At 37.8% G+C, this 25,579-nt stretch overlaps 1 protein-coding gene across 2 annotated transcripts in view; it reads right to left on the bottom strand.

Annotated features, from left to right (window-relative positions):
• Nucleotides 1-25,579, bottom strand: part of LOC139152505 (membrane-spanning 4-domains subfamily A member 8-like) — a 46,634-nt gene that overhangs the window by 20,783 nt on the left and 272 nt on the right. The window contains exons 1-6 of one of the 2 annotated variants that reach the window (XM_070725664.1): nt 21,421-21,531; nt 17,634-17,939; nt 10,084-10,209; nt 9,079-9,199; nt 3,370-4,651; nt 591-900 (exon numbers count right to left, since the gene is read on the bottom strand). In XM_070725664.1, the coding sequence (XP_070581765.1) occupies nt 591-839 (249 nt within the window). In that variant the 5' untranslated portion in view covers nt 840-900; nt 3,370-4,651; nt 9,079-9,199; ... (1 more) ...; nt 17,634-17,939; nt 21,421-21,531. Of the gene's footprint in view, nt 1-590; nt 901-3,369; nt 4,652-9,078; nt 9,200-10,083; nt 10,210-17,633; nt 17,940-21,420; nt 21,532-25,579 lie in introns of those variants that run through there. The other variant, XM_070725665.1, reaches the window with a different exon arrangement.

The raw sequence follows: 25,579 nt of genomic DNA, 5'->3' as shown, positions 1-25,579 counted from the left end.
TATTTACGACTTAAACCTCATTCTTGCCACACAGTATCATTTACGCGTTCATACTTTAACAGAACTGTTCCATTCTGGAACCAGTTGCATTCCCATATCACATCTTCAGAGAGTATGGCCTTTTTTAACAAAAGTGAAGTGTTTATCAGCAGAAATTTAAAACTCATTTCAATTCAACCGACACTTGTCCATGGATAACATCATGTCGCTGTTACAGTTGCCATCCAATTTTGCTCCTGTGTGAGATTTCATCTGGCATTTTCTATTTTCATTATGTGAATGTTTAACAATCAATTTGATTTTCTGTTTGTCGTTGTCCTTTAACATTTTCTGTTTCTTTTTAATGCATGATGGGACATCACTGTTAGAGGCGTTCGACACCTGTTTGCATCTACTATTTACTGGCTACTGTTTTAGTTTTGATATTCTATTGTTCAACTGTTGTATTGATTTTTTTTCATGCAGTATAGTTGGGTTTTTGTGTCTCTTTTCGTCTTTTATATGTAATCTACGTATGCTAGTGAGGAAGTATAATAAATAATTAAAAATAAATATATAAAATAAATGAATAAAAAAAGATCTATACTCACAAATGCTCCACACCATATTGGAGTTCCAACAAATGATAAAAAGACCCCGGCGAAAAAGTGTGCGATCCCAAGAAGAATCAATATTATGCCAAAAATTATCTGGCAAAGTCCAAAGCGGGAGGAAGCTTTGTGGGCGAAATTTGGCACCAAAGAGCCTTCATGTACAGGTGCTTGTATGTAGACAATTGGTTGTTGAGGAGCGTTCACTGCCGTAGGCACTCGTAGTTGGCCTTGCGCTTGTGAGCTCATGTTCGACTCTAGAGCCACTTGAAGTATTCGCTTACAATTGATTTCAACGGAAAAGGCGACTCTGTGAAACCAACAAGATTGTGATTTTTTGTCACACTGCAAGCACACAATAAGCTGCTGATGACTCATAAGTTTGATTTGGTATCAATACATTTCAACTCAAAAATTCACTGGTGTTCACCGAGTAGTTTGTGACATCTGTATTTCATACCTTTTTATGATAAACATAATATAATTGCCGTTGATTGTCTGAAATTCGTAATTGACAGTTTTGTGAGCGGAATGTTGTTGTTACCTCCTTAATGACAGAATATAAAATTTGTGAAGCATGTTGCGCAGCGGGTATGTTAATCCAAATTTAGTTGAGCAGAAAACTAAAATGTAAGGTTAACTCTTTGATGGTTAGACGTGCAACTTCTGAACTGTGACAATGACGGCTACGTTAGTTTGATATCATACACGCATAAAAACCTTCATTTTTTGTCAAAACTTGGTTCTTTTAACTGTCGCACTCGAAAATTGTTACAGGTATAGAAAGATGAAGCCTTTGAAATTTTAAAAAGATATTAGGTTTGAGAAGAGAAAACAACAAGATTATTATGTCTTTTTGTTAGTGTTATTTGCGTTTCGTAGTGTAGGACAGGTTACTTGAAGCACGCACTTTTTTATTTGACCTTGGGCGGAGTACCCAACTACATAAGCAATACGCGGAAAGTCAGGACAGCCACTTAATGTGTCAGTCCCAAAGTCGACATTTTTCTTTTTTTTTGACATTGACCATTCTCATGGTCCTTTCGCTTGAAAATTTAGTCCGCGGATTCAGTTCGTTTAGAGAAAAAGCTAATAAACAGTTAAAATACGCCAAGAAACAACTTTTTGGACACAAAAATTAATATTGCGTTTATCGTAGTTTGCTTGAATTGCGTGCACTTATTTTTCTGAAACAAAAGGAATTCGTCTTCTCTTTGTTTGGTAAATATAAAATAGTTTTTTCTTTTTCCATAGCATTTGCAATTGTTATTTCTAATTTGCTTCTCTATACCTTTGGACTCTTTTGGCTAAAGAGTTTACTTCAAAAGTTTCCCTATGAGAAAAAGTTTGAGCGAAAGTATTTAAAACTATCTTTTCAGAGAGCGAATTATGTACACGAATCATAACACAACATCAGCTGCAGTTCGGTAGCCTGTGTTTATAGATCGCCTCAATGATTTAAGTATTATATACGGGTGGTGCCTAGTCTGCTTGTTGGTTTGGACATACTATTTAGTTCACCAAGCTACATCGGTAGTGTTCAATAGGTAAAAATTGCAATACAGGAAAAACGGTAGATAAAAAATCTATGTGTAGAGGATTAACAACAGACGTTTAGGACACAACCCTTCGTCAGTGTTGTAATTTTATCTACTTTATACTCGCGTTTGTGCGGTTTTATACCTTTATAACCTTTATGAAGTTTTTTACTGAGTTCAATAGGTCACGCCTTTAGGTTGATCCCCAGGATAGGGTGAATACTCTGCCTCTGGTATCGTCAGTGACTGACAATAGAAGGTAATAAATCTTTTCGCTTTCGATTGCAAAGCTGAATGTGGATAGCATATGTAATTGAATAGAACAGAACAACAAGCAGGTTTCAATCACGGAATTCGACCGTCGAGCTAAGAAAGCTTCATTTCATCATAATATTTTAAACAGACAATGCCTGGAAACGTAATGGAAATTTATATACCATAATATAATTTGCCAAGTTCAGACTATTTTCAATTTTACTGTATAAAATGAAATTCCTAGTTTTCCTTTTTATGGCGTGAACTCTTTGAGCTAAAGCTGCTAAACAAATGTAGGCCCATATCTGCAAATTTTCACGTGAGCTTGCGTTGTCGGGCAAAGGCTTAAACTATGTGATATATAAATTATTCTATTACATCTGATTAATAAAACTCATAATCTGCGTTGGTCCTGGTGAGTGCTCAAGGGAGCAGTTGCAAAATATTTGGTCTGATTGAATGTGATCTTGCAACGTTAATGTCACAAACGAGTCTATCTAGGTAAGTTCAGGTTATATTATCTTGTACGACCCAGATAAGATGATCTCTCCGTTTTGAAACAGCATGGCCGCTCGCAATCATTGGGGAAGCATTCACACAGGTGGCCACATTAAACACAAGTGACGTCAAAACATAAAGGCAGAATGATTGCAAGAGACACTATTTTCAATGTATGTGTGAGCACGTGCAGCTTGTTAAACATAACATATTTGAGTCCTTGTCTGTTCAGCAGATTATTGACAAATATTAGACCACAACAACATTCATAGTATTTATAATTTGATTCAAAGAAATGCCTCATGCACGTAACGCACTGTAGAAGAGACAACGAGGAAAGAAAAGTGATACCAGCTGGCGTGTTGCTGAACATCAATGGAGCGAAACATAAACTCTCGTATGTGAAATGCTGCATGTATTCAGAGGCGCAGAATACTGTATGAATATCCTGTAACCAATCATCAGATTACTATCATTTTTAAACTCACCTCCAATTCAACTTGACTCTCACGTCCGTTTTACTCAATCGTCAGATTTCAGAGCGTATCGTTGTCAGTCAAGCCTATTTCGCCATATTTGTTTGTGCAACTGTCCCTCCATACTCCCTAGCTTACATGTCTAATGTCGTAAACGTAGATCCCGAGGTCCCTTACGGTGGCTGGTGAAAGTCGAATGTACTGCATGATTTGGGAAAAATCGGATCCGCTGTTGTTTGAGTAATGCTACATCAACAGTAGTGATGTAGACTAATATGAGCAACAGGATTGCAAGAATGAGTAAGTAAGCAAGAGCTCCTGTCTGGACTGTACTTGTCTGGCAGATCACTGTATATGACAAGACTACAATTTGATTGAACGTAATGATCCAAGCGTCACGTCGCGGACGAGACGACCATAGCAAAAGAGCAACAGTTCATATCACGTAATAATAAGTGTTTACTGAATTTTGGAGTGAATCACAAACCCTCGGGTATTAGCATTTGTATACTGTAGACATGTTACCCTAGATATCCCGGCTTACATATCTTATATCGTAGTCGACCGAACTAGATCGAAAGAGTATACAGAGATCCTCCATGGGGATAGTGAAACGTAGACCAAGATGTGCTGCAGTATTTGGAAAAAACAGACAAGCTTCTTTTATTAAAATGTCACTAAGATCTTACAAGAAGGTAAATCTCTGTAGGACATGACTGAAGGCAATACTAGCTCAAACAATCAGATTACCTTGGTTTTTATCATCCCACCTCTAACATCTATTGATTCTCTATTTCGCATTTTGACCCCTTGAATTTATTCTTACAATAAGCTTCAGCAAAAGTGAAGTATTTACGGATGCTACCTTAAACCATCAAATCATCCCTCATTTCACGTACCTAGGCTTATTGCCTGTATCTAGAGTTAAATAAAATGACATCATTATTCACGTGCATATTGATGTAGGCCTAAATAATTTAAACAAAAGCAGAGTCTGACAACAGACATGCAAACTGTTGGAACAGGAAATGTCTACAAAAGAAAGACAATATATTCCGCTGAAACACTCTTGTGCTGCCCATAACACACGTTCTTAACAGCTAATCCAACAGATCGACTTCTTTCGGTTTGCACGTATTCTGTTGGCGGGTTGATTGGCGACTCGGTTTTAAGTCCATACTTGGACGTTGCTCCGTATACATTATTTGCTCCGGAGAGATGTTCAGCTGGCCCTGTGGGTATTGTCCCTGTGGGTTGTAAAATTGAAATTGCTCTTGTGGGGGTCCTTGGTAACCTGTAAAGGCAAAAAGGTACGGATGAGCAATCGAGCAACAAACAAATAAACACATACAAGATAGAAAAGCAAATACACACACACACACACACACACACACACACACACACATATATATGTATATATATATATATATATATATATATATATATATATATATATATATATATATATATATATATATATAACAAAATCTTAGAATTTGGATGGTCTCAACAAAACACAACTTATGGTTCTTACAGTGACAAGCTTTCGCCTTGTTCACAAGGCATCGTCAGGTCCAACTGATGAACAGAATCCAGGGGTAAAGTACAGCCAACGGGCAAAGTACAGGTGTAAAAAAAAAGGACAATAGGGTGTTAACGGAGTTCAATGTTATGAGCAGATGACAGGAACAATAATAAAATGAGATTGAACTGGGATAGTTGGAACTCGAACGTGTCAATTACACGGTTAGAGGTGTTTCTGTGTTTAGTCCATCGGGGAACAAAGTACGTAGTTTCTTGATCCAAAACGTTTCTCTGGCATCTAAGTTGACCGGGTCTTTGTGTTGGTTATTGTTCGATCGCTACAACTGTGAAGTTATCTTCTGAGTGTCCAGGACTATTATAATGAGGTGCAACTAGTGGACTTGTACTGTATTGCTGTCTTCTGATACAGCTACGATGACCACTGATACGCTGTTTGAGGATATTAGTTGTCTGTCCGACGTACATTTGTTTACATTTGCTACAAATTATGCAATAAACTACCCATGATGACTTGCAGGTGAGATCGCCTCTGATGTTGAAGTGTTCTCCTGTAGAAGTGCTGGTGATGGTGTCCGTGGTCAACATGAATTTGCAATTGACACATCGCGTAGCGTTGCATGGATGGGACGTGTTTAATCGATGACTTACTTTCTGTTTGTTGTGTACAAGGATATCACGTAGGTTTCTACATCGTCTGTACGAAATCAATGGAATTGTAGGCATGGCGTCCTTCATAGTATCTGACTGCATGAGTATATGATGATGAGCGGAGACTATCTTTTTAACATCGGGACCTAATGGATTGTAATTGGTGACATATGTCAGTCTTGTTTCTGGTGATTTGGTTTTATACTGCAGTAAGTCTCTGCGATTAAGTTTGCGAACTTTGTTAATTATTGGGGCGATGTGCTTACTCTTGTATCCAGATTTAACGAGATTACTGGCGAATGTGTCAAGTCGATTTTCCATCCAATTATCTAACGAACATATCCGGCGGATACGGATAGCTCCACTATACGGTACTGAGCGGAATATGTGGGGTGGGTGACATGAGGTCGGGGAGATGTAGGATCCAGAATCTGTTGGTTTGGTGTGTAGGTCAGTTTCTAGTCTATCCCTGTGTCGTATGATGTTTACATCAAGGAATGTTCTGCTAGATTTGCTATATTCAACATCGAACTTGATTGTAGGATGGACACTGTTGATATGTTGTATATATTGTTGTAATTCGACTTCGGTGATAGTAAATAGATCAATTAAGTCATCAACAAATCTTCTGTGCCAAAGGGAATGAACTGATATACTGAGTAGAAATGACTTACGAAACCAAGTCATGTAGATATTGGCATACTTGACAGCAAATGGGATCCCCATTGCGGTGCCTGTAACTTGACGAAAATGCCCATCCTTAAACGAAAAATGGTTATTTGTCAAGATAAACTGAACAAGTTTTATAATGTCTTCAATTTGTGTCATGGTGTATCGTGAATGAAGGCGTAGAGCAGTTTCCATGGCGACGAGCCCTTCTTGGTGTGGTATGTTGGTATAGAGACTGCGTACATCCATGGTAACAAGTAGTAAATCTCTCGGAAGTGGGGCATGTGTATTTTAAAGTGGTTAAGATGGGCAAGAAATTCTGTGGAATCTTGCACAAGTTCGCCCCTGCAGTAATCTGCTTCTGTGGCTGTTAGGATGAAGTCCAACCAAAGAGCAGCTGGTCTACATGGACTATTTATATGGCTACAAATCGGTCTACCCGGTGGTATAACATGATTATCAAGTTGTTCTTGCGACAGCTTATGGATTTTCGGTAGAATGTAGAAGTATGCTTCCTCCGAATCGTCGATGTTGCACAAGGCATCGAATGTGGCTTCATCAATGACCTCATGACGATAAAGAATGTTACAGTGTTCTTTCAATGATTTGATGACGGACACAGTGACATCTGAATCTTCTCTTTCATAAAAATTCGTATCATTTAGTTGTCTTCGGCATTCTTTATCGTAGTCTGTTTTATTAAGTACAACCAGAGCTCCTCCTTTGTCGGCTTTGGTGATAACTATGTTTTCATTATCTTTGAGTTCATTAAGCGCGGCGCGTTCTTGTAGTGTCAAATTGTCGACGGTGGAGTTGAAACGGGGTGGTTGATAAGCGTACACTTCGTTCAATATTTTAGAACAGTAGACATCAACAGATTTATCAATACCAGGTTTAGGTGTCCACTTCTTCGTAGGTTTATATTGTTTTAGCACATCTGGCGTTGTATTAGTGTTGTAGATGTCATCAGATTGTCGTGAGAAGTAGTGTAGAAGTCGCACTTTTCTGGTGTATGTCGCACAATCGTATACCATTCCCTTCGTATCGAGGGACTTGGGTTTCGGGCAGAAGCCAAGTCCACGGCCTAATAGATGTGTAGCGCTTTCATCCAGTTGTTTGTCACTGAGGTTGACTACCAGTCCGTTTGACCGACTTGAATGACGAATCTTGAGGTTCCTACGGTAGCGACGGTGTGCGTTAATTTTACGAGTGTTTTTGTCGAATCGACGTTGTGTCTTACCACTGTCACAGTTTGTGATGGATCTTGTGATGGATCTTGCATCGGCAATATATATACACATGAACACATAAATACACAAAAGTACTTCAAGTACAAAGTAATACGTATAGGGTTATTCACAAAATACCGTATTCCATTCCCAAGTATATTGTGAAGCGGTGGTATTGTCTGCGACACCTATCGTCAAGGACAATACCGAAGCATGCGATGTATGAAGACATGAATTCCGGTACTTTGTAAGTAACCTTTAAAATTAACCAACCTATAAGTTTTTTAGTCAATCATACCAGACAAGTGTTTTTGATGAACAAACTAAGATGATCTGATGCACTAGCGATATTGTAGCGATACCACTGTTGGCTAATTACTTGCCGATATAGGGATATCCTCAGAGGTTTCGCTACGTATATAGGGACTTCGGTGTTCCTAGTTTTATTGCACCAGCAATAAGGGTATACAGTCACCTGTAATCTAAATTTGCCCATACATGGTCAAAGGGGCGTTCCTTAGTATTCAAAATGCCCATGAGGGTGCTGTTTTTAAAAGGTAGCCACACAGTGATTGATTAGATTTTCTTTCTCTTTTCATGGTAACTATGGCAAAATTGGAATAGGTGACAGTATACCTTTAAGTTCACAGTACGAAACTTAAACTCAAATCACACGTTTTGGACTGACCATTACTCAGTCAGATAAGTACAAGATGTTAAGATGCATTTTTTTGGTAAAAAATGTGTAAATTTCTCTTCTATTCCCCTGTGTTGATGTATAGGTGTTTTGAGATCAAAGTTCAAGTGGGGTCCAATAACACCTACTCCGTGTCAAAGTTATTGGACTCCCTGTTCTATGATACTTCAATTTACTGTACTACGAACCTCCATACGTTACAGACGCAAGTGTTTAACAATATTTGTTTGAGGTAGCGAAATTTTGAGACCAACTCATAATGTTTATTCACCAGCTCACATTTATCAGCATTGATTACTGAAGCTTCTCTAAAAGGTACAGATTGTGTCATTTGCTTATATGCAGGCCCACGGGCAAACTCGTTATTCATCGAACTTAAACACCATCCGAAACTGTACTATAATGTTAAGCCCTGTACGTCAAAACCATATAAATGAGTGAAAAGATAAAAAGTAAAAGCTGGATCTGTCTTAATATTGCACAATGCGTGAAATTTTAGTAACAGATATTATTACGATCACAACGAAACGATTGATGATTAATGACTTGTACAAAATCTATGAAAAAGTTCAAATCTTTGGTGAAATTGGACAAATTGTTTCCCTTTTTTAATATTATCGAGGAACTGATAAAAAGGTGACCGACTTAAAAACGTTCGAATTGGATGATATCACACGTTTTATGTAAGACTGTACCCTATATGTGATTGATTTCGCAATCGTGAAAGAAGAATTGCTGTCCAGAATGTACACTTTATTTGAATACGATTAGAGAAGATGCAGGAGTATGTGTTTTAGTTTTTGTTAAGGTTTGTAAAGAGTTAAATGACAATGCACATATATATATATTCTAGGTTCTCCATGTTTGATATGGATAATATGAGTGTCATGCAATATAGCCATTTGATATGAAATATTCGTCTTGTATCTTCACCTGCAATTTGGTCTGTTAAAGGTACACATTGTGGCATCATGAACATTGATCTTTGAGCTCCAACATGTGTGGTCAGTGGTTGAATCGGGGCATCTGGTTCTCCTTGAACACGACAGTAAACCTAATTGGCATATAAGAGAGAGAGGGAGAGAGAGAGAGAGAGAGAGCGACAGACAGACAGACAGACAGACAGACAGACAGACAGACAGACAGATAGACAGACAGACAGACAGACAGACAGACAGACAGACAGACGGACAGACAGACAGACAGACAGAAAGAGCTCAGGCTTTATTTTAGTCGTTAAAATACGGATGGTTAAACTTGTACTTTTGGAGCCAAAAACAAACATTGTTAGTCCTAAAATGTTCGCTAACATGCTATTTTCCCCTACAGTTATATTTCAGTATGTCACATATACTAGTTTGACATGGAAACAGCCATAGAGATAACATGCCTTTACAATGTGTAATGAACGATGTTGAGAGCAATTTTAAATCCATATTCAATATTGCAAAACGTTCATAAAATGTCCGGGATCATCAAGATAACAAATCCATGAGAAAATTAAATTAACATGTCTTAGAAACAGCGGAATGCCACATGACGTAGAATACGTCTCCGGGAAAAAATTTGGACTCTCAAATTTATACAATATTCTCTTGCCTACCAATTGTTGGGGCTCACTATAAAACTTACGGAACAAGTAAAGTTTTTACCGCGTTGGTTTTGAGAAAATTGGGAATTTCGTTTTTCCCTTAAAGAAGTAACACAGTAATGGCGGCCATTTCCTATTTCAAATATCCGTATGTTGGGTAATTTGTTTCTCTACTACTAAAATTTGCAATTTGCACGATCTTCCCCGATTCGCATGCTTCATTTCAGAAAGAAATGCTTAAAAATTTGCTTGAGGATATTTTGGGCAAAATGTTATCTCTTTAATTTTTAGGTATAAACTACAATACGAGATCACTTCATCATCTAAAACACTACACGCGTACTCACCGGTGTCATTTGTTGTTGTCCGCAACAGACAGCCCGGCAGCAAACCACAGAATGGATTATGGCGATGATACACTCGACGAGTGCTACTAAAGTCGTAATAGTATAAACAACGCACCCTGAAATACTCTAAAAAATTAGTATTATAAGGAATGGCATAGTTTTTATCGAGGAACTAATTAGAGACTGTCGATGCAAACTTATTTTGACACATGTATTCTATTTGTTATTTGTCTTAAATAGTTAAAACGAAAACAAGTGTTCAGCGATTTAATGAAACTTCGAATACATGGCAATCAAACATGTCACACACACACACACACACACACACACACAAACATGCACACACATACAATGTGTATAATAGTTTGCAATAAAATTTTGACAAAGAAAGCTTCTACGTGGCTATTCAATAATATGCAGCACTCATTTCAGTTCAGTTAAGTTCAGTTCAGTTCGGTTGACGGGATTAGTAATCCTTTCAGGATTCTGGTCATCCCTCTAAACTTCTCTGGTTGCATAGTACAAGTCAATGACGTTTTTGAAAGCATTTACTGTTGGCGCTGTAACAACTTCATCTGGCAGACTGTTCCATTCATTTACTATCCTGCATGAGAAGTAGTACTTCCTGACATCCAGTTTTGCGTGAGTTTTCTGTATTTTGTGAGTATGACCTCTCGTTGACCTACTGTGTGGTTTATGAAACTTCAGATTGTAGTGATCAATGTTGGACATTATTTTATACATCTGGATCATATCTCCACGTCGTCTTCTTAAACTTAAAGATGTCAAGTGTAGTTTTTTCAGTCTCTCTTCATATGGTGACGTAAATCTGGTATTAGTCGTGTGGCTCTTCTCTGCACTTTTTCAATCATGTTTATGTCTTTCTGTAGCCATGGTGACCACGCTTGTATGGCATATTCAAATGACGGTCGGACAAACTGCTTGTATAGTCTCATCATGATGTCTTTTGATTTAAATGAAAATGATCTCTTGATTAATCCCAGAGTCTTGTTTGCTTTTTTCACTGCTTCCGCACATTGACAGGCTGGTTTAAGTGATTCATGAATTGTAACTCCAATGTCTTTTTCTTTGGATACTGTTGCTAGTGAAACTGCATTCATATCGTAGTGAAAGTTTTGGTTTTTAGGACAAATATGCATAACTTTACACTTGTCAACGTTGAACTGCATCTGCCATGTAGCTGACCAATTCAGGAGCGTGTCCAAGTCTGCTTGTAATTCTTTGTTGTCCTGTTCTGTTTCAACACGTCTGTACACCTTGGTATCATCTGCAAACTTTTTTACTTTTGAGTAAATACCAGAATCGATGTCATTTATGTAAATTAAAAACAAAGTTGGTCCCAATACAGATCCCTGGGGGACGCCACTGGTTACTGAAGACCAATCTGAGCAAGCACCTCGAATAACAACACGTTGTTTACGGCTGTTTAACCAGCTTTCGATCCAGCTTGCCACTTTGCCGCCCACACCATGACTCCGTAATTTTCGACACAGACGTACGTGTGGTACTTTGTAAAATGCTTTCGCGAAATCAAGGTAAATAACATCTACAGGAACGCCTTCATCCATCGCTAGTGGTACATCCTCAAGGAATTCCAACAGATTAGTTAAACAGGATCTGTGCGCACGGAAGCCATGTTGTGTGTCCTTGATCAGACAATTCTCTTCAATATGATGGACTAGTGCATCTCTCAAACAGGTTTCCATAATTTTGCCGACCACTGATGTCAGACTGACTGGACGGTAGTTTGCAGCGTTTGCTTTACTTCCCTTTTTAAATATGGGAGTTATGTTTGCAGTCCTCCAGTCTTGAAGTACTTCTGACGACTGTAATGATTTGTTAAAAAGTACCGCTAGTGGCTTACATAGAACTGCGGCACATTCCTTCAAAATTAGTGGGCACATTTTATCCGGACCAGCAGACTTTGTCGGGATCAAGTTACATAAATGACGATACACAGTTTGTTCTGTAATAGTTATATTCAGTAACTGTTCTTCATTTGGTCCTGTGAAAATAGTGTCAGGCTCAGGAATTCTGCTAGTATCCTCCTCCGTAAATACAGAAGTAAAGAAATCATTCAGAACAATAGAAATATCCAAGTCACTTTCACACACTGTTCCATCTTCTTTCTTCAATTGACTTATAATCTCTTTTGCTTTTTGTTTTGACCTAATGTAGGCATAGAATGCTTTAGGGTTCTTTTTACAATTTTTATAGTCTTCATAGACATTTTGATCCTGAGATTTAACATATTTCTTCCATCTCTTTTTCTTCCTATGAATAAGTTTCAAAAGATCATTTGTCATCCATGGTTGCCTTTTTCTCCTTCTCATTTCTTTTGTTGGTACGTAAGCCTCAACAGCACTTTTGGTCTTTTCTTTAATAAAGTTCCACATCTCTTCTGTCGTTTTAATGCTTTCAATTTCCTGCCAAGGTGCATTCGTCAGAACACTCTTAATGCTATCAAGATCAGCTTCTCTCCAGTTCAACAATTTTTCTTTATTTAATGTCACTTCTACAATGAGTTGCACAGACATTTTAATGAGAATGTGGTCACTGGCACCCAGATGGCCACCTGAAGCAATCTCTGTGATCATGTTCTCATCACTCGACAATACTAAGTCCAGGCAATTTGCTCCTCGAGTAGGGAAACAAACATGCTGTGATAAAAATTTATCCAGTGTTACGTCTGAGAACTTGCTTCCACTAGTATCCGACGTTAGATTTAGCCAATCAATACCTGGATAGTTGAAGTCTCCCATTACTATAACATGACGGTCGCCAACTTCCTCAATAAGATTTATCAATTTTGTATTGTTCTCTTCGTTGCTATTTGGAGATCTGCAGACCACTCCCAGAAGTGTAGATTGATTTCCCTGAGTTCTAATGTTGCACCATACTGAGTTAGAGAATTTGTGTTTCTGGAATTCTGTTTCTTCCATAACCTGTATATTGTCTCTTATGTATAACAGAACACCACCTCCTCTTCCACCTTGGGTATCAAGTCTATCTTCACGTAAAGGCAAATGATAGTTTTCTAGATATAGTTCCGCAGGGTTTATGTCTGGGTGAGTCCATGATTCTGTGATGGCAATGACATGATATTGACCATGTGAGGCCAATAACCGTAGTTCGTCTAGTTTATTCATGACACTCTGAGCATTGGTATATAAACAACTAAGTCTTGATATCTGATGAATGTTCCTCTGGTTATCAATATTTCTATTTACACAAGAATAGTTTCTTCTCCTTGCATTCTCCTTATTTACAATTCTGTCCGTGTTTACAATATGTATATTTTTAGGTTCGCAAGCTGTCCTTTCTCTAAGTATATTTACATCTTTATAAGTCTCAGCATTTAACTGAAGTTTTTTGTGTCTGGATTATCTTCATCTCTCTCTACAGACACCATCTCTCCTCTTCTTATTCTTAAGTTTGTTTCACCAGCTTCACGTCTTCTCCTTAGCTGATTTCTAAGTTCTCTTTCTTTCTCTTGTTAAAGTGGGGTGTAGTCTGGAGTGATATATATTCTTTGTAGTGATTCTGTTTTACTGTTTCTCAGTTTATGTGAATTTTGTAATACCTTGTAACGTAGGTCTGGAGACGGAAATTTAACTCTGATTGGACGGTTATAGCTTTCACCTCTTTTGGTGCCTAGTCTCTCAATATTTATTGTGGTCTCTTCTAGCTCTATTCCAATTTTCTTCAGAACGCTTCTTACAGCTTGTATATCCTCTACTTCTTCTTCCTTACAGTTTCGAATAATGGCATTAGGGGAGAACCATTTGATTTCTGGGGGGGTATGGAGGAAGAGGGTATGGAAGCAATTTTTTTTTTCCTGTCAGAGTGACAGCATTTTTTTTTCTACTGTCAGACCTGCATCAATTTTTTTTTCCAAATGGAGTAGCAGCGCAAATTTTTTTTTATTGGTCATCAAGTTTGTAATGCGTTGTATGTAAGGGAGCCATCATTATTTACGGCCTGAAACTCCGAAATTTCGAGTGACCCCCCCCCCTTTCGCCAACCATGATGAATTTGAGTAACCTCCCTCTCTAACTCTGAAATTTTGACCGATCCCCCACTTAGAAAAGTTAAATACCAATACATGTAATTGTAAAATTTACAAAATACAGCAACAGTAAAGACCTTTCAAATCCTGATGTACCCTGCTAGACTATCATCAGTTATCTAATGATGCTTCAAAAAAGGTGAACACATCAAAATGAAATTCAAAGTCACAATAAAATAAAGATATAAAAGATCACGCAGTATCTAATCATTTAGTATATTGTTTAATTTGGATGGATATTGAGACAGGGTTTTCACTAGGATATCTGACTGGGCAGAATTTGAAAGTACAGGGGGAGAAAATGAGAGAGGCTTAGGGGGAAGTGTCATAGGGGCTTTCCCCTATCTTGCATGGAAATTTTTAAGATATTTATGTGTGCAATGGTGCAGTGTGGTGCAATCTGAGATTTTTTTTAATTTGTTTACTAAGTGAAACTGTTAGAATACCCAAAGGGGGAGAGGGGGAATCCCCCTCTCGTATTGGAAATTTTGAGAAATTGATGTGTTTAATGGTGCAATCTGAGAAGGAGTTTCAGTTTATTTTGCACTCGGTAAAACTGTTTGAAAATGACATTGAACACTGATATTTTTTACATTTTTTGCATGATCAGTTTTTGAGTCACAATATTCAACAACCAAACAATGACAATACAATGTGTGAAAAACAGTTCTGTTTGCCAGAGACTGAAGACAAATGAATATACAGGAACGGAAAATCTGTGACCTTCTTGTGTCATTTCTCCAGCTGCCAGCTTCTAATGAAAAGCCTGAATATGGTATGTTTGCGATCCGGTGTTTGTGGTCAGGAAAACAAGGCTCACACATTGTATTTCATTATATTTGTTGTTCCTCAATTTTTCATCGTCAAGGTACATCTTTCTAACAAATTTATATTGAGAAAATAATATATTGGTTTAACACTAGTTTATTGACTCCTGTTCTTGTGTTTTAAATTTTCACAATTTACAAAAGTCAAATAGTCCCCTTTAGATAGTGCCTATGCCATTGAGATATTGCAACAGAAATCCTGAAATATGATTTCTTGGGTCAGAAAAGGGAAGGAAAACATTGAGTGTACTGAGATGTAAAGTAGACCTATGTAGTGCATGCTTATATCATAAGTGCTGGGAAAAGAAACATAAGAATTGCTTGTGGTAAAACATTTGCGCCGCCTATGGCGGCGCGCCAGCAAAGAATACATGAGAATAAGGTTTCCAAATTTTGCTTATTTCTGGTGCATTGTGACAATTTTTTTTTCTCTTCTGTCTGTTACGACAATTTTTTTTCTCTCTGGCCATGACAGGATCAATTTTTTTTTCTTCTCTCTCACCTGGTGACACATTTTTTTTTCTCAAAATCCTCCATATCCCCCCAGAAATCAAATGGTTCTCCCCTTACACCTTCTCTTTTCTTTATTCATTTCCTCTCTAATACAGCCAGTAATGTTCTTTTGTAATGAGTTTTGCATTGTTGTCTGTTTCTGCTCTAACGCTGTTATCTTAGTCATTATACTCACGGCACAACGATTACATTTTCTGCAGAACCAGTGAATGGGACTATCGTCTTCATTGGCATTGGAGCTCAGGAATTCGTAAATTTCTTTCTTCACGTTCTCGCATCCAATATGGTGCCAGAACTTGCATACCCCACAAAGTAGAGCTGCGGAGTCATCTTTGACAATTTTCCTGCATGTTCCGCATTCGTAGGTTTGGTCTGCTGTTTCTTTCTCAGCTTATGCAGATCCTCTTCGTGTAGTGCTCCTGGCTTTGACAGCGGCGGCCATCTTGGAAATACGTCGACGTCACGTACCTCACGGCCCAAAAACTTCACAAGTCGATTTACAGTTCAGGAAACAAGAACAAACGCTAAGTCCTTCACAAAACTAGCGTTGTTTGATTAACAACGATAGATGGGTACAATTTGGTGGACAAAACTTACTTTTCAAGTACAAAAATTTTCAATAACACGAGAGCTCAAAAACGCCACTGTTACCTCTGTTGCGCCCTCAACCTCCAACTCTTTAAACTTTGAACTTCTGTAAGTGATTGCTTTACTTTTGTGGCGTTTGAACTAAGAGAAAATGTATGAATGAACATATTGAACATTATATTGTAAATCACATACTTCCCCAGTTAGACATGCGATGATCGCCGGAATCAGTGACAAAGGTAAAACAAGGCCACCACTAAGGCTCGCTGCTATAATAGAACACGTGAGTGAAGCGATGATCTGGTCAGGGGAGAGAAAAAATACTCTCTTCAATCGTGAAGACTGGTTAAAATTTCTTTCCAATTTAACGCCAGTTAAAAAAATATGGTTCATAAATGCACCCTAAAAATCATTATACATTAGTTACACTTTACCCTAAAATACAGGGTCTCTACAAAAATCATATCTTATGCGCTGGTGTAAAGCAGACCAACGTTTAGGCGTATTGTCCTCATTCAATGTAGTTTTAATCCCATTTTACAATAAAACACTTTCGAATTATCATCAAAACACACAACTTAGTAAAACAATGATGGCGATGAATGCTTTTATTTTACTATGATGCTGGTTGCTTGTACTTTGTTGCTTGTCCTGAGCGTCGTGTCCATCAGACTAGCTTTATTTGTGAATCGGATTTCAGAAGTACCACTATATTTGAATTTACATATCATGCTTATAAATTGGGACAGTTGACATCATTTGTACCTGGTCAACAGTATGCAAATACTACACTTGGCTTCAGAGGCTCACCTGCCCAGTCTAGCCAGGTGCCTGTAGGCGTCCTGCAGAAGTAGAAAATTTCGCGCAATGTTCGCATTTCACATCGATATGATGCATCATATGACAAAACAACCCCGGAGGAAAGTTTTTTTAAGAACGTTGATTGGGGCATGGCATAGACACTATAAGTCCTTCAATTGAATTAATTTACGTTTAATTTACATTTTTTATTGTTATTCAGAAAGGACAATATAGTCAACAACAGGATAATTCTTCTAACAAACACAATATCACAGAGATTCGCATACATACTATCCCTTTGGTTTTACGCCGTGAAGCTACTATACCAATGGATCCTGTTACAATAATCTGAAAGTTAATAGTCCAAACAGACACAAATCCACAAATTAATGGAGTGTTGTACACGGTCAATCGTGATGCTTAAGATCATAATAAATATATTTATTGAATAAAATGCTATAAATTTGAGATATATATTTATGTATAGTGATAGTTTTTAATGTTGACCTGGTAAATCGTTTCATTACTGCCTGGAAATGTTATGTTTCATCAATGAAATAAGTTACCCTGTCGGTTTAAAGACTCTGTAATTGCAACTGAGTGCTTGTTGTCGTATTTGTTTTCAGGAAAATTTTGCACTTTACAGCTACATAATGTTGAATTTGCGATCTAAATTCTACAGAATATAGTTGTGTGTCAGGTCGTGTGGAATATGAAAATACTATACTCACAAATATTCCACACCATATTGGACTGCCAACAATTCGTGGATAACCAGCGGCAATCTCAACGATCCCAAGAAGAATCAATATTATGCCTAAAACTATCTGGCAAATTCCAAAGCGAAAGGATGATTTGTGAGCGAAGTTTGGCACCAAAGAGCCTGCAGTTACAGGTACTTGCATACAGGCGATTTGTTGTTCAGGGGCGTCCACTATCTGAGACATTGGTAATCGGCCTTGCTCTTGTGAGTTCATCTTCAACCCTGTATCAGCTTGACGTATTTGCTGACAATTGATGTTAGCGTACTTGAGAGTCTACAATTTTGAAAAGGTGTCTGAGTGAATATGTGATACCAACAAGACTGTGAGGGTTTCGACACACCGGACGCACGTGTTCTAACAATGAGGAATTTCCAAATAAAAATTCATTAGTTTTTACAGAGTAGTTTTCTCGCTGTATTTTTGAAGAAAAGTAGCTAACTGCCATTCGCTACATACTTGATACAGTTTTGTTGTTACCTCCTCAATGATTGAGTGCCTAAATTTGTGAGCCATGTGAATATGTTAATCCATATGTAAGCCTGCAGAGAATAAAAATATCTGATAAGATGATGCGACAAGCATTATGTAAATTCATAAAACATAGTGTTATTTCTTTGTGATTATATGCGCAACCTTTGCCTAAGAATACGGCTAGTTTTCAATCGGATTCGAACCCACAACATACGGCATCAGTCGCCTAGCTGAGAGGCCATAGACAGAACTGCTCGGCTAAATCTCCACTCCCAAAAAAGAGTGGTTCAATAGCCGGCTAAGTTGTTACATTTTTCTGACTGAGACCGCTCAACACGTTGTAGAGTTCGTGAAGCAATCACGCACGCATGCTCACTATCATACATCGCACATACACACTTTATCGAAGCGAAGAAACGAATTTCATCGCTTTAACTGGGCGAACGATAACCTCGGGGACAATTCTGTCCACCAGCAGTGTTACCAACCCAGGGTAGAAAATACGGCTAGTTTTCAATCGGATTCGAACCCACAACATACGGCATCAGTCGCCTAGCTGAGAGGCCATAGACAGAACCGCTCGGCTAAATCTCCACTCCCAAAAAAGAGTGGTTCAATAGCCGGCTAAGTTGTTACATGACCGCTGCGCACGTTTCTTACAGTAAATATTGTGGGATTTCATAAAGTCATTCTATATTTTCGCAAACACAGCATTTTACGATAGGTGATTATAGACGAATGTTTTCCATTTTGTTGCCATAGCTTGCTAACGATGACGATTGTCTGTCAACCACAAATTAAATATCAAATAAGCAGGCCGTCAAAGCCGACGAAAGTCGAGTCGGATATTTGAGAGTGTGTTTGGGCGAAGCCTTGGTCTATATGTAATACTGCAGTTTTGACTTTCAAAAATACATTGTATCCGAGTCATAAGATTTATAACTATGAAATTACAAATAATCATAACCATTCAAACTTATTAATCAAACGAATGATTAAATGATAAAAATATTCCATGAACTCATAGGTGGACCTAATTTTGCCCAAATTACCTCCGAAAATTGGTCAATATACCTTCGTGCATTGTGAAATATGACCCCACCTTCAAACACTCGTAACTATGCAAACAAAGCCTAAAGTTCAGTACGTCATTGACACAACAATTATAAATTTTATTATTGACATACGTAAAGCGCCTTCTTGGTTTTATGACCAGACGTTCATATTTCATAAGTCTTCTGTTTGACATTCAGAGTTATCGCGGAAAATGTCATCGACTAACAAAAAGCATTTTTGTTGGTTTTATGATAGTGTTTTGATATCTATCTGACTTTTGATAGGGGCTTTATTGATTCTTTTCTCTGGGGCACACACTTCTTTCATTGAATAAGGTCACATCATTAGTTGAGGAACGCCCATGTTATGATATAAATCTGACGTTGGATAGGAGCTGAGAGTATTTCAAAGTTCTAGCCAAATTCTAACTTCCACATACATAAGATTCCCCATGCTGCTGATAAACGATGCAGACGCCACAGCCCACACCAGTAAAGTATTAATAACATGACCGACGCAAACGTGCGGGTGTAAACATAGGTGAGAATAGGGATAAAAAAGGATCGAGGAAAGAGATATGTAGGATCGACGTTGGAGGAGAACCCTTGGCGACCTGAAGACCACGCAGGACGTTACAACTGCTGGGCACTCCTCTCCTCCACGGTTTAGACATCTTCCTTCCCGCTACCCTCGCACTATTTTGTCAGCTTGGCCATTTTTTTTCTAGGCGGTAGTTTACGCAAGTGCTCGATTTGTCTTATTTCATTCAATTTTACATAATTCAATTTGCAATACATCGTTGGTTGTTTGCAACTATACAATAGTGACGTGTTTTAAGCAAAAAAATGACACGCCGATAGGTATTTGAATTTTTGAAAGCAGTTGAATGGTAAAAATAGTGTCATCGCCGATGATAAAATTTTGTGCACACCATTCCACGTGTAAGAAGGACTGCAATAGACCAAATTTGACCTCCATAGAGAAGAGTTGCTTTCTAGCCATGTGCTTCACTTTATTTGGGGCGATTGCAATATGTTGTACGCACAATATTACTGAATTAGACAGGGTAGAAATTTCCACCACCGTCATAGAAAAGCTTACGTATGTGGGACTTACAATAAGGCTTGAATTTTAAAATACCCACAGCCCCTATCCAACGTCAGATTGATATCATAACATAGGCATTCCTCAACATATGGAGTTACCTCACTCCATGAAAGCAGTTGTCGAGAGAAAAGAACCAAAATGTATGTATGTAGAGGCAACAAATCCAACTATACAGCAAGTGAAGTCCAGGATACAGAGATGTTGACGTCTTAGATTCTTCCCATGTGCGGAGGCGAACGGATTGTTAATGGTTCTCCTCCAACGTCTACCCTACAACTCAATTTCTCAGTCCTCTTGATCCTTATTCTCACCTATGTTTACACCCGCACGTTTGCGTCAGTCCTGTTATGAATACTTAATTGGTGTGGGCTGTGGCGTCAGCATCGTTTATCAGCAGCATGGGGAATCTTATGTATGTGGAAGTTAGAATTTGGCTTGAATTTTGAAATACCAACAGCCTCTATCCAACGTAATATCATAACAATAGGACGTCTACATATTATTCTTTGTTTGATATGTAGAATTATGACGGACGCATACACTAATCATCAACACACCCAATACCACTCTATTTTTGTGTTTTCTTTGTCCATTGCATTGAGAACTATGCCCGTCAATTTTTTTTTCATATTTACGACATGTCCACTATGAAGATTTTAGACAAATTGATACGTCAGGTTCAGGGAAGCTCAGACGCATTTGAAGACCACAAAAATGTCCATAACATGGACACTATGCGCATGTTGTGGTGTCAATACTTATTGGTAAAAGGCATTGTATAGGGTGTGATAAAAGAATGTGATTCATTAGTATGAAGAGATCATCTTTCTGAATTACTGGTAGGTCGCAGGTTCTAGAACAAACATATCTTTTACACGGGTGTACCTCAATACTGTGGTGAACACTTCAATCAAAAGCGCCTATCCTACATTTTCACCTTCTGTAAACGCGGTCAATAACACAGAAGAGAACAAAACACAATGGCGAAGCGTGCGACAGGTACTCATGTGTAAGTTATTTTAAGCACTCATTCTCCGTGAACGGAATACGTTTAACGTCTAAGGTGAACGGTGCATGTGGGATTGCGAATTGCCATGATATGAACAACAAATCAACATACCTTTTCGGTTCCGTCTTCAGAATAGTCGGATTTCAAGGTTTCATAGCCATGTAAAGAGCTAAGCTATCAGCAGTAAGCAGTGACACAAGTATATGTCATTCTGTTAATAAGTGACCAAGGAAAGGGCTCCCTAGCAACAGCATACCTTGTATTTCACACATTACTTAACCGATAGCTTTTTCAGCGACCAAGGACTCCTTAACGGTCCATATTTTGGGTATGTCTTACACAGCATTGTTTAGTAGCCTGGTGCACTGAAAACGGTACAGCACAAATTTAAGTTCTTCAAACTGACTATACTGAACGAAAGTATAGTGTGTATATGTAGCGAATGCCAATCAAATTATGTAACCTTACACTTTGCAAATTTCAGCCGAACTCGATCGACAACCTTGTTGAACGCCTTTTAATAAGCATATAATACTTCCGAGTCAGACCAATGGCAGAATACGATTTCAAGTATGGGAGCAAATTTGGCACACAAGTGAAGGCTACAAACTGAGGGGTTAAAATTACAAAAAACCACAAACGTGAAATGATGTAGCAGAATGATTTTGGTACAAAATCAGGGTCCAGTCTAACGATTTTATCATTCTCACATAGACCTAGTACATGCTCAGTATGATTATGCCTATTTATGATAACCATCACCTAAATGGTATTGTCGAGTTTGGGTATACGATTGCTTTCATACACTTAACATGGATAGAACATGATACAGTGCGACACGTCTTTTCGTCAAAGTTGAAACTTCTATCTTTGCATGGATACGATGATTGAACGAATGGATGGCTGCCACAAAACACATTTGAGAACATCAAAAATGTTCAAAACAGAGATTATATTAGTTTCACTTCATAGTAGAAGGCATTCATGAGCATTGTCCCCGGGACTTGAATATATACCTAGATCGAGAAGAATGAGGAATTATGACATGTTGCTCAACGCATCCCTACTTTCAAAATAAATCACACGCCCGTTCATGGCTTTTCTGCCAACGGTGTTGTTATTTTCATATGTATCACGTTGCAACACATTAAAGTTGTGAGGTATCAGAAACGAAACATCCTCATGAACTTAGTGTGCTTACTATTACAGGAGGAATATATCTCTAGATCGAGAAGGGTGTGGAATTTCAAATTGTTCTTCAATGCATCTTACTTTGACCATAAATCACACGTCCGTTCGTGGATATTTGGCCAACGGTGTCCAGTAATAGAACGCGTTATGAGTTCACAAGGATGTTTTGTTTCTGATGCAAACAACTTAAATGTCTAGATAAATGTCTATTAATTACTTGGTTCGGAATCCGTGATTGGCTGCATAGTTGTGCACCATGTACTTAACATTGTCTTACCTCAGTCAATGCATAGCATGAGAAAGACACGATTGGGACCACTTTGAGACTTGAGTCACCATGGTATATCTTTAATTTAACTCCGCCCACCAATCCATCCATCCCTCATCCAAATATATATATATATATATATATATATATATATATATATATATATATATATATATATATATATATATTACAATTTTTCAAAAAAAATAAAACTAATAACTATGTCGAGGGATAGATTACAAACTGTAAAGTTTACAGCCTACTTGTTACACACACATAAGCTTACACACACACACAAACAAACAAACACAGACAATAACAATAAACACATTTCGATGAAGAAAGCACCAAAGTAGCTGTGCAATAATATGCAGCACAAAAATAAAATTTGAACATGTAACGGTGATTTTTTTACTTTTGTTGTGCTTGAAAGAAGTGAAAATGTTATAATGTTAACATTATCTTCTAAATCAGTAAGTGATATAGGTAAAATAAAGCCACCAAAAGGCATGCTGCTGTAAATAGAACATGTGAGTGTATCGATGATCTGGTCAGGGGGAGAGAATAAAAGCTCTCGTCAATCATGAAGACAGGCTAAACTTTCTTTCTAATTAACCTCTTTAAATACAAAACAACGGAAATGTGATTTATGAATGCTCCCAAAATGAAAAATGATTATGATGAACTTTATCCTTTAGTGCAGTACCTCTACAGAAAACATATTTCATGAAATGGTAAGAAGCTGGAGTTAACACCGTTTCAACGTAGTAACCCCAGTCAGATAGTTTAAATCACACATGGCAATTCTCACCGAGAACTAAGTAAAGAAGAATGAAGTCAAGTCAATCGGTCGAAAGCAGGGTATAATAATAATATGCTGAATTTTTCCATTTGTTGCAAGCTGTGATATGCAGGTCTATCCATTTGTTGTAAGCTGTCCCTGCCGCTTTAATATTATCTCTGAGTAACTCGATATTGTTGTGAGAAAATCACCAGTCATTGTAATTCAGAAAGGACATGTATATAGTGAATAACGGAATATTTCTTCTAACAAACAATCTCTCACAGGAAATCGCATACATACTATCCCCTTGGTTTTACGCCGTGAAGCTAAGATACTCTAGTGATCCAGTTACGATAATCTGAAAGTTAAAAAGACAAAACATCCAACAATTAATAAAGTGATTTGAAGGGTAAATCATAAGGCTTTGAATAATCTATAGAAGGCACTAAACACATTGAAGTTCAACCCCACACCTTGAATGATACGCTACCAAACATTTGTTCCTTTCTCTGAGTGTAAATATTGATAAGTAGTATTTCATTATATGTTTTTATTTGTTTATTTAATGATATAATAAATGCTATAAATAGAGTTAATGTTTAATATAAACTTACAGGAGAAACTTCCTCTATCCATCATGATCTTATAGAAATATCCTGTTTCCGACCGATTAAATCAATTAACTAGTTTGTTTAAAGACTTTCAATGATAGGTGAAAACTGTATTTACGTGCTATCATAATTGTTTATCAGGAAAGTCTTGTAGTTTTAAAGGAACATTATTTTGAATGTGTGTCCTGCATACTGAAGATTTTGTAGTGTGTAACGCCATGCGGGATACTGTAAATGATCTATACTCACAAATGCTCCATATCATATTGGACATCCAATAAAAGCGAAGAAGACAGGGGTGAATTAAGCTTACGATCCCAAGAAGAACCAATATTATACCAAAAATTATCTGGCAAAGTCCAAAACCGAAGGAGGCTATGTGCGCGAAGTTTGGTACCAAAGAGCCTTCAAGTACAGCTGCTTGCATTTAGGGAGCCTTCAGTAATTACAGGGGGGGTGGGCGGGGGAATTGGAGGGAGGGTCACTTTTTAGAAAACAGTTCAAGGGGGAAGGTCACTTTTTATAAACCTATCTTTGGGGGAGAGTCACTTTTTACAGAAGCTGATATTATGGCCAAAACTTTTATTGTCCGTGTGATATTTCCTGACTAGGAAATCACCAACAAAATACGCACACACTTATAGACCGCCATGCATAGTGAATTGACATTTGGTGAGATTCCAAAATCAAATTTCTTACACAACCATAGACTTGTAACCACTCTAGTCTTATCAAGAACAATAATGTGAATAATCAAGCATGCATAAATGCACAGATTTATCTAATTTTGTACTGAAAAAAAATTATTCATAGTTTCATCATAGACCCGAATGCATAGTGTATGGACATTTTGGTGAAATTCCGAAATCATATTTCTTGCACAACCATAGATTTGTTACCACTCTAGTCTTATCAAGAACAATAATGTGAATAATCAAGCATGCATAAATGCACAGATTTATCTAATTTTGTACTGAAAAAAAATTATTCATAGTTTCATCATAGACCCCAATTACTGAAGGCTCCCTTAGACAGTTGGTTGTTGAGGGCTGTCCACTACCTGAAGCAATGGTAGTTGGCCTTGTGCTTGTGAGCTCATGTTGAATTCTGTAACCGCAAAGTGTTCGGTCCAATGTGATCTTGCAACATTAACGTCACAAAACGAGTTGAGCGAAGAAAATTAAGGTCATATTGTGTGGTGCGACCCAGACGAGCTGATCTCTCCGTTTTGAAACAGTATGGCCGCTCGCAATCACAGGGTTAGCATTGTGTGTATTCACATAGGTGGACATATTAAACACAAGGGACGTTAAAAAGGGGCAACAGAATGAATGCAAGAGACACTATTTTTAATAAGTACAGTAAGTATGTGCGCCAGTGAACCCGGTTAAACAAACGTATTGACGCTTTGTTTGT

This window comes from Ptychodera flava, chromosome 16 (genome assembly GCF_041260155.1).
Source record: "Ptychodera flava strain L36383 chromosome 16, AS_Pfla_20210202, whole genome shotgun sequence".
Lineage (NCBI taxonomy): Eukaryota > Metazoa > Hemichordata > Enteropneusta > Ptychoderidae > Ptychodera > Ptychodera flava.
The sequence above is the reverse complement of the archived record's forward strand: the minus strand, read 5'-3'. Positions and strand labels throughout refer to the sequence as shown.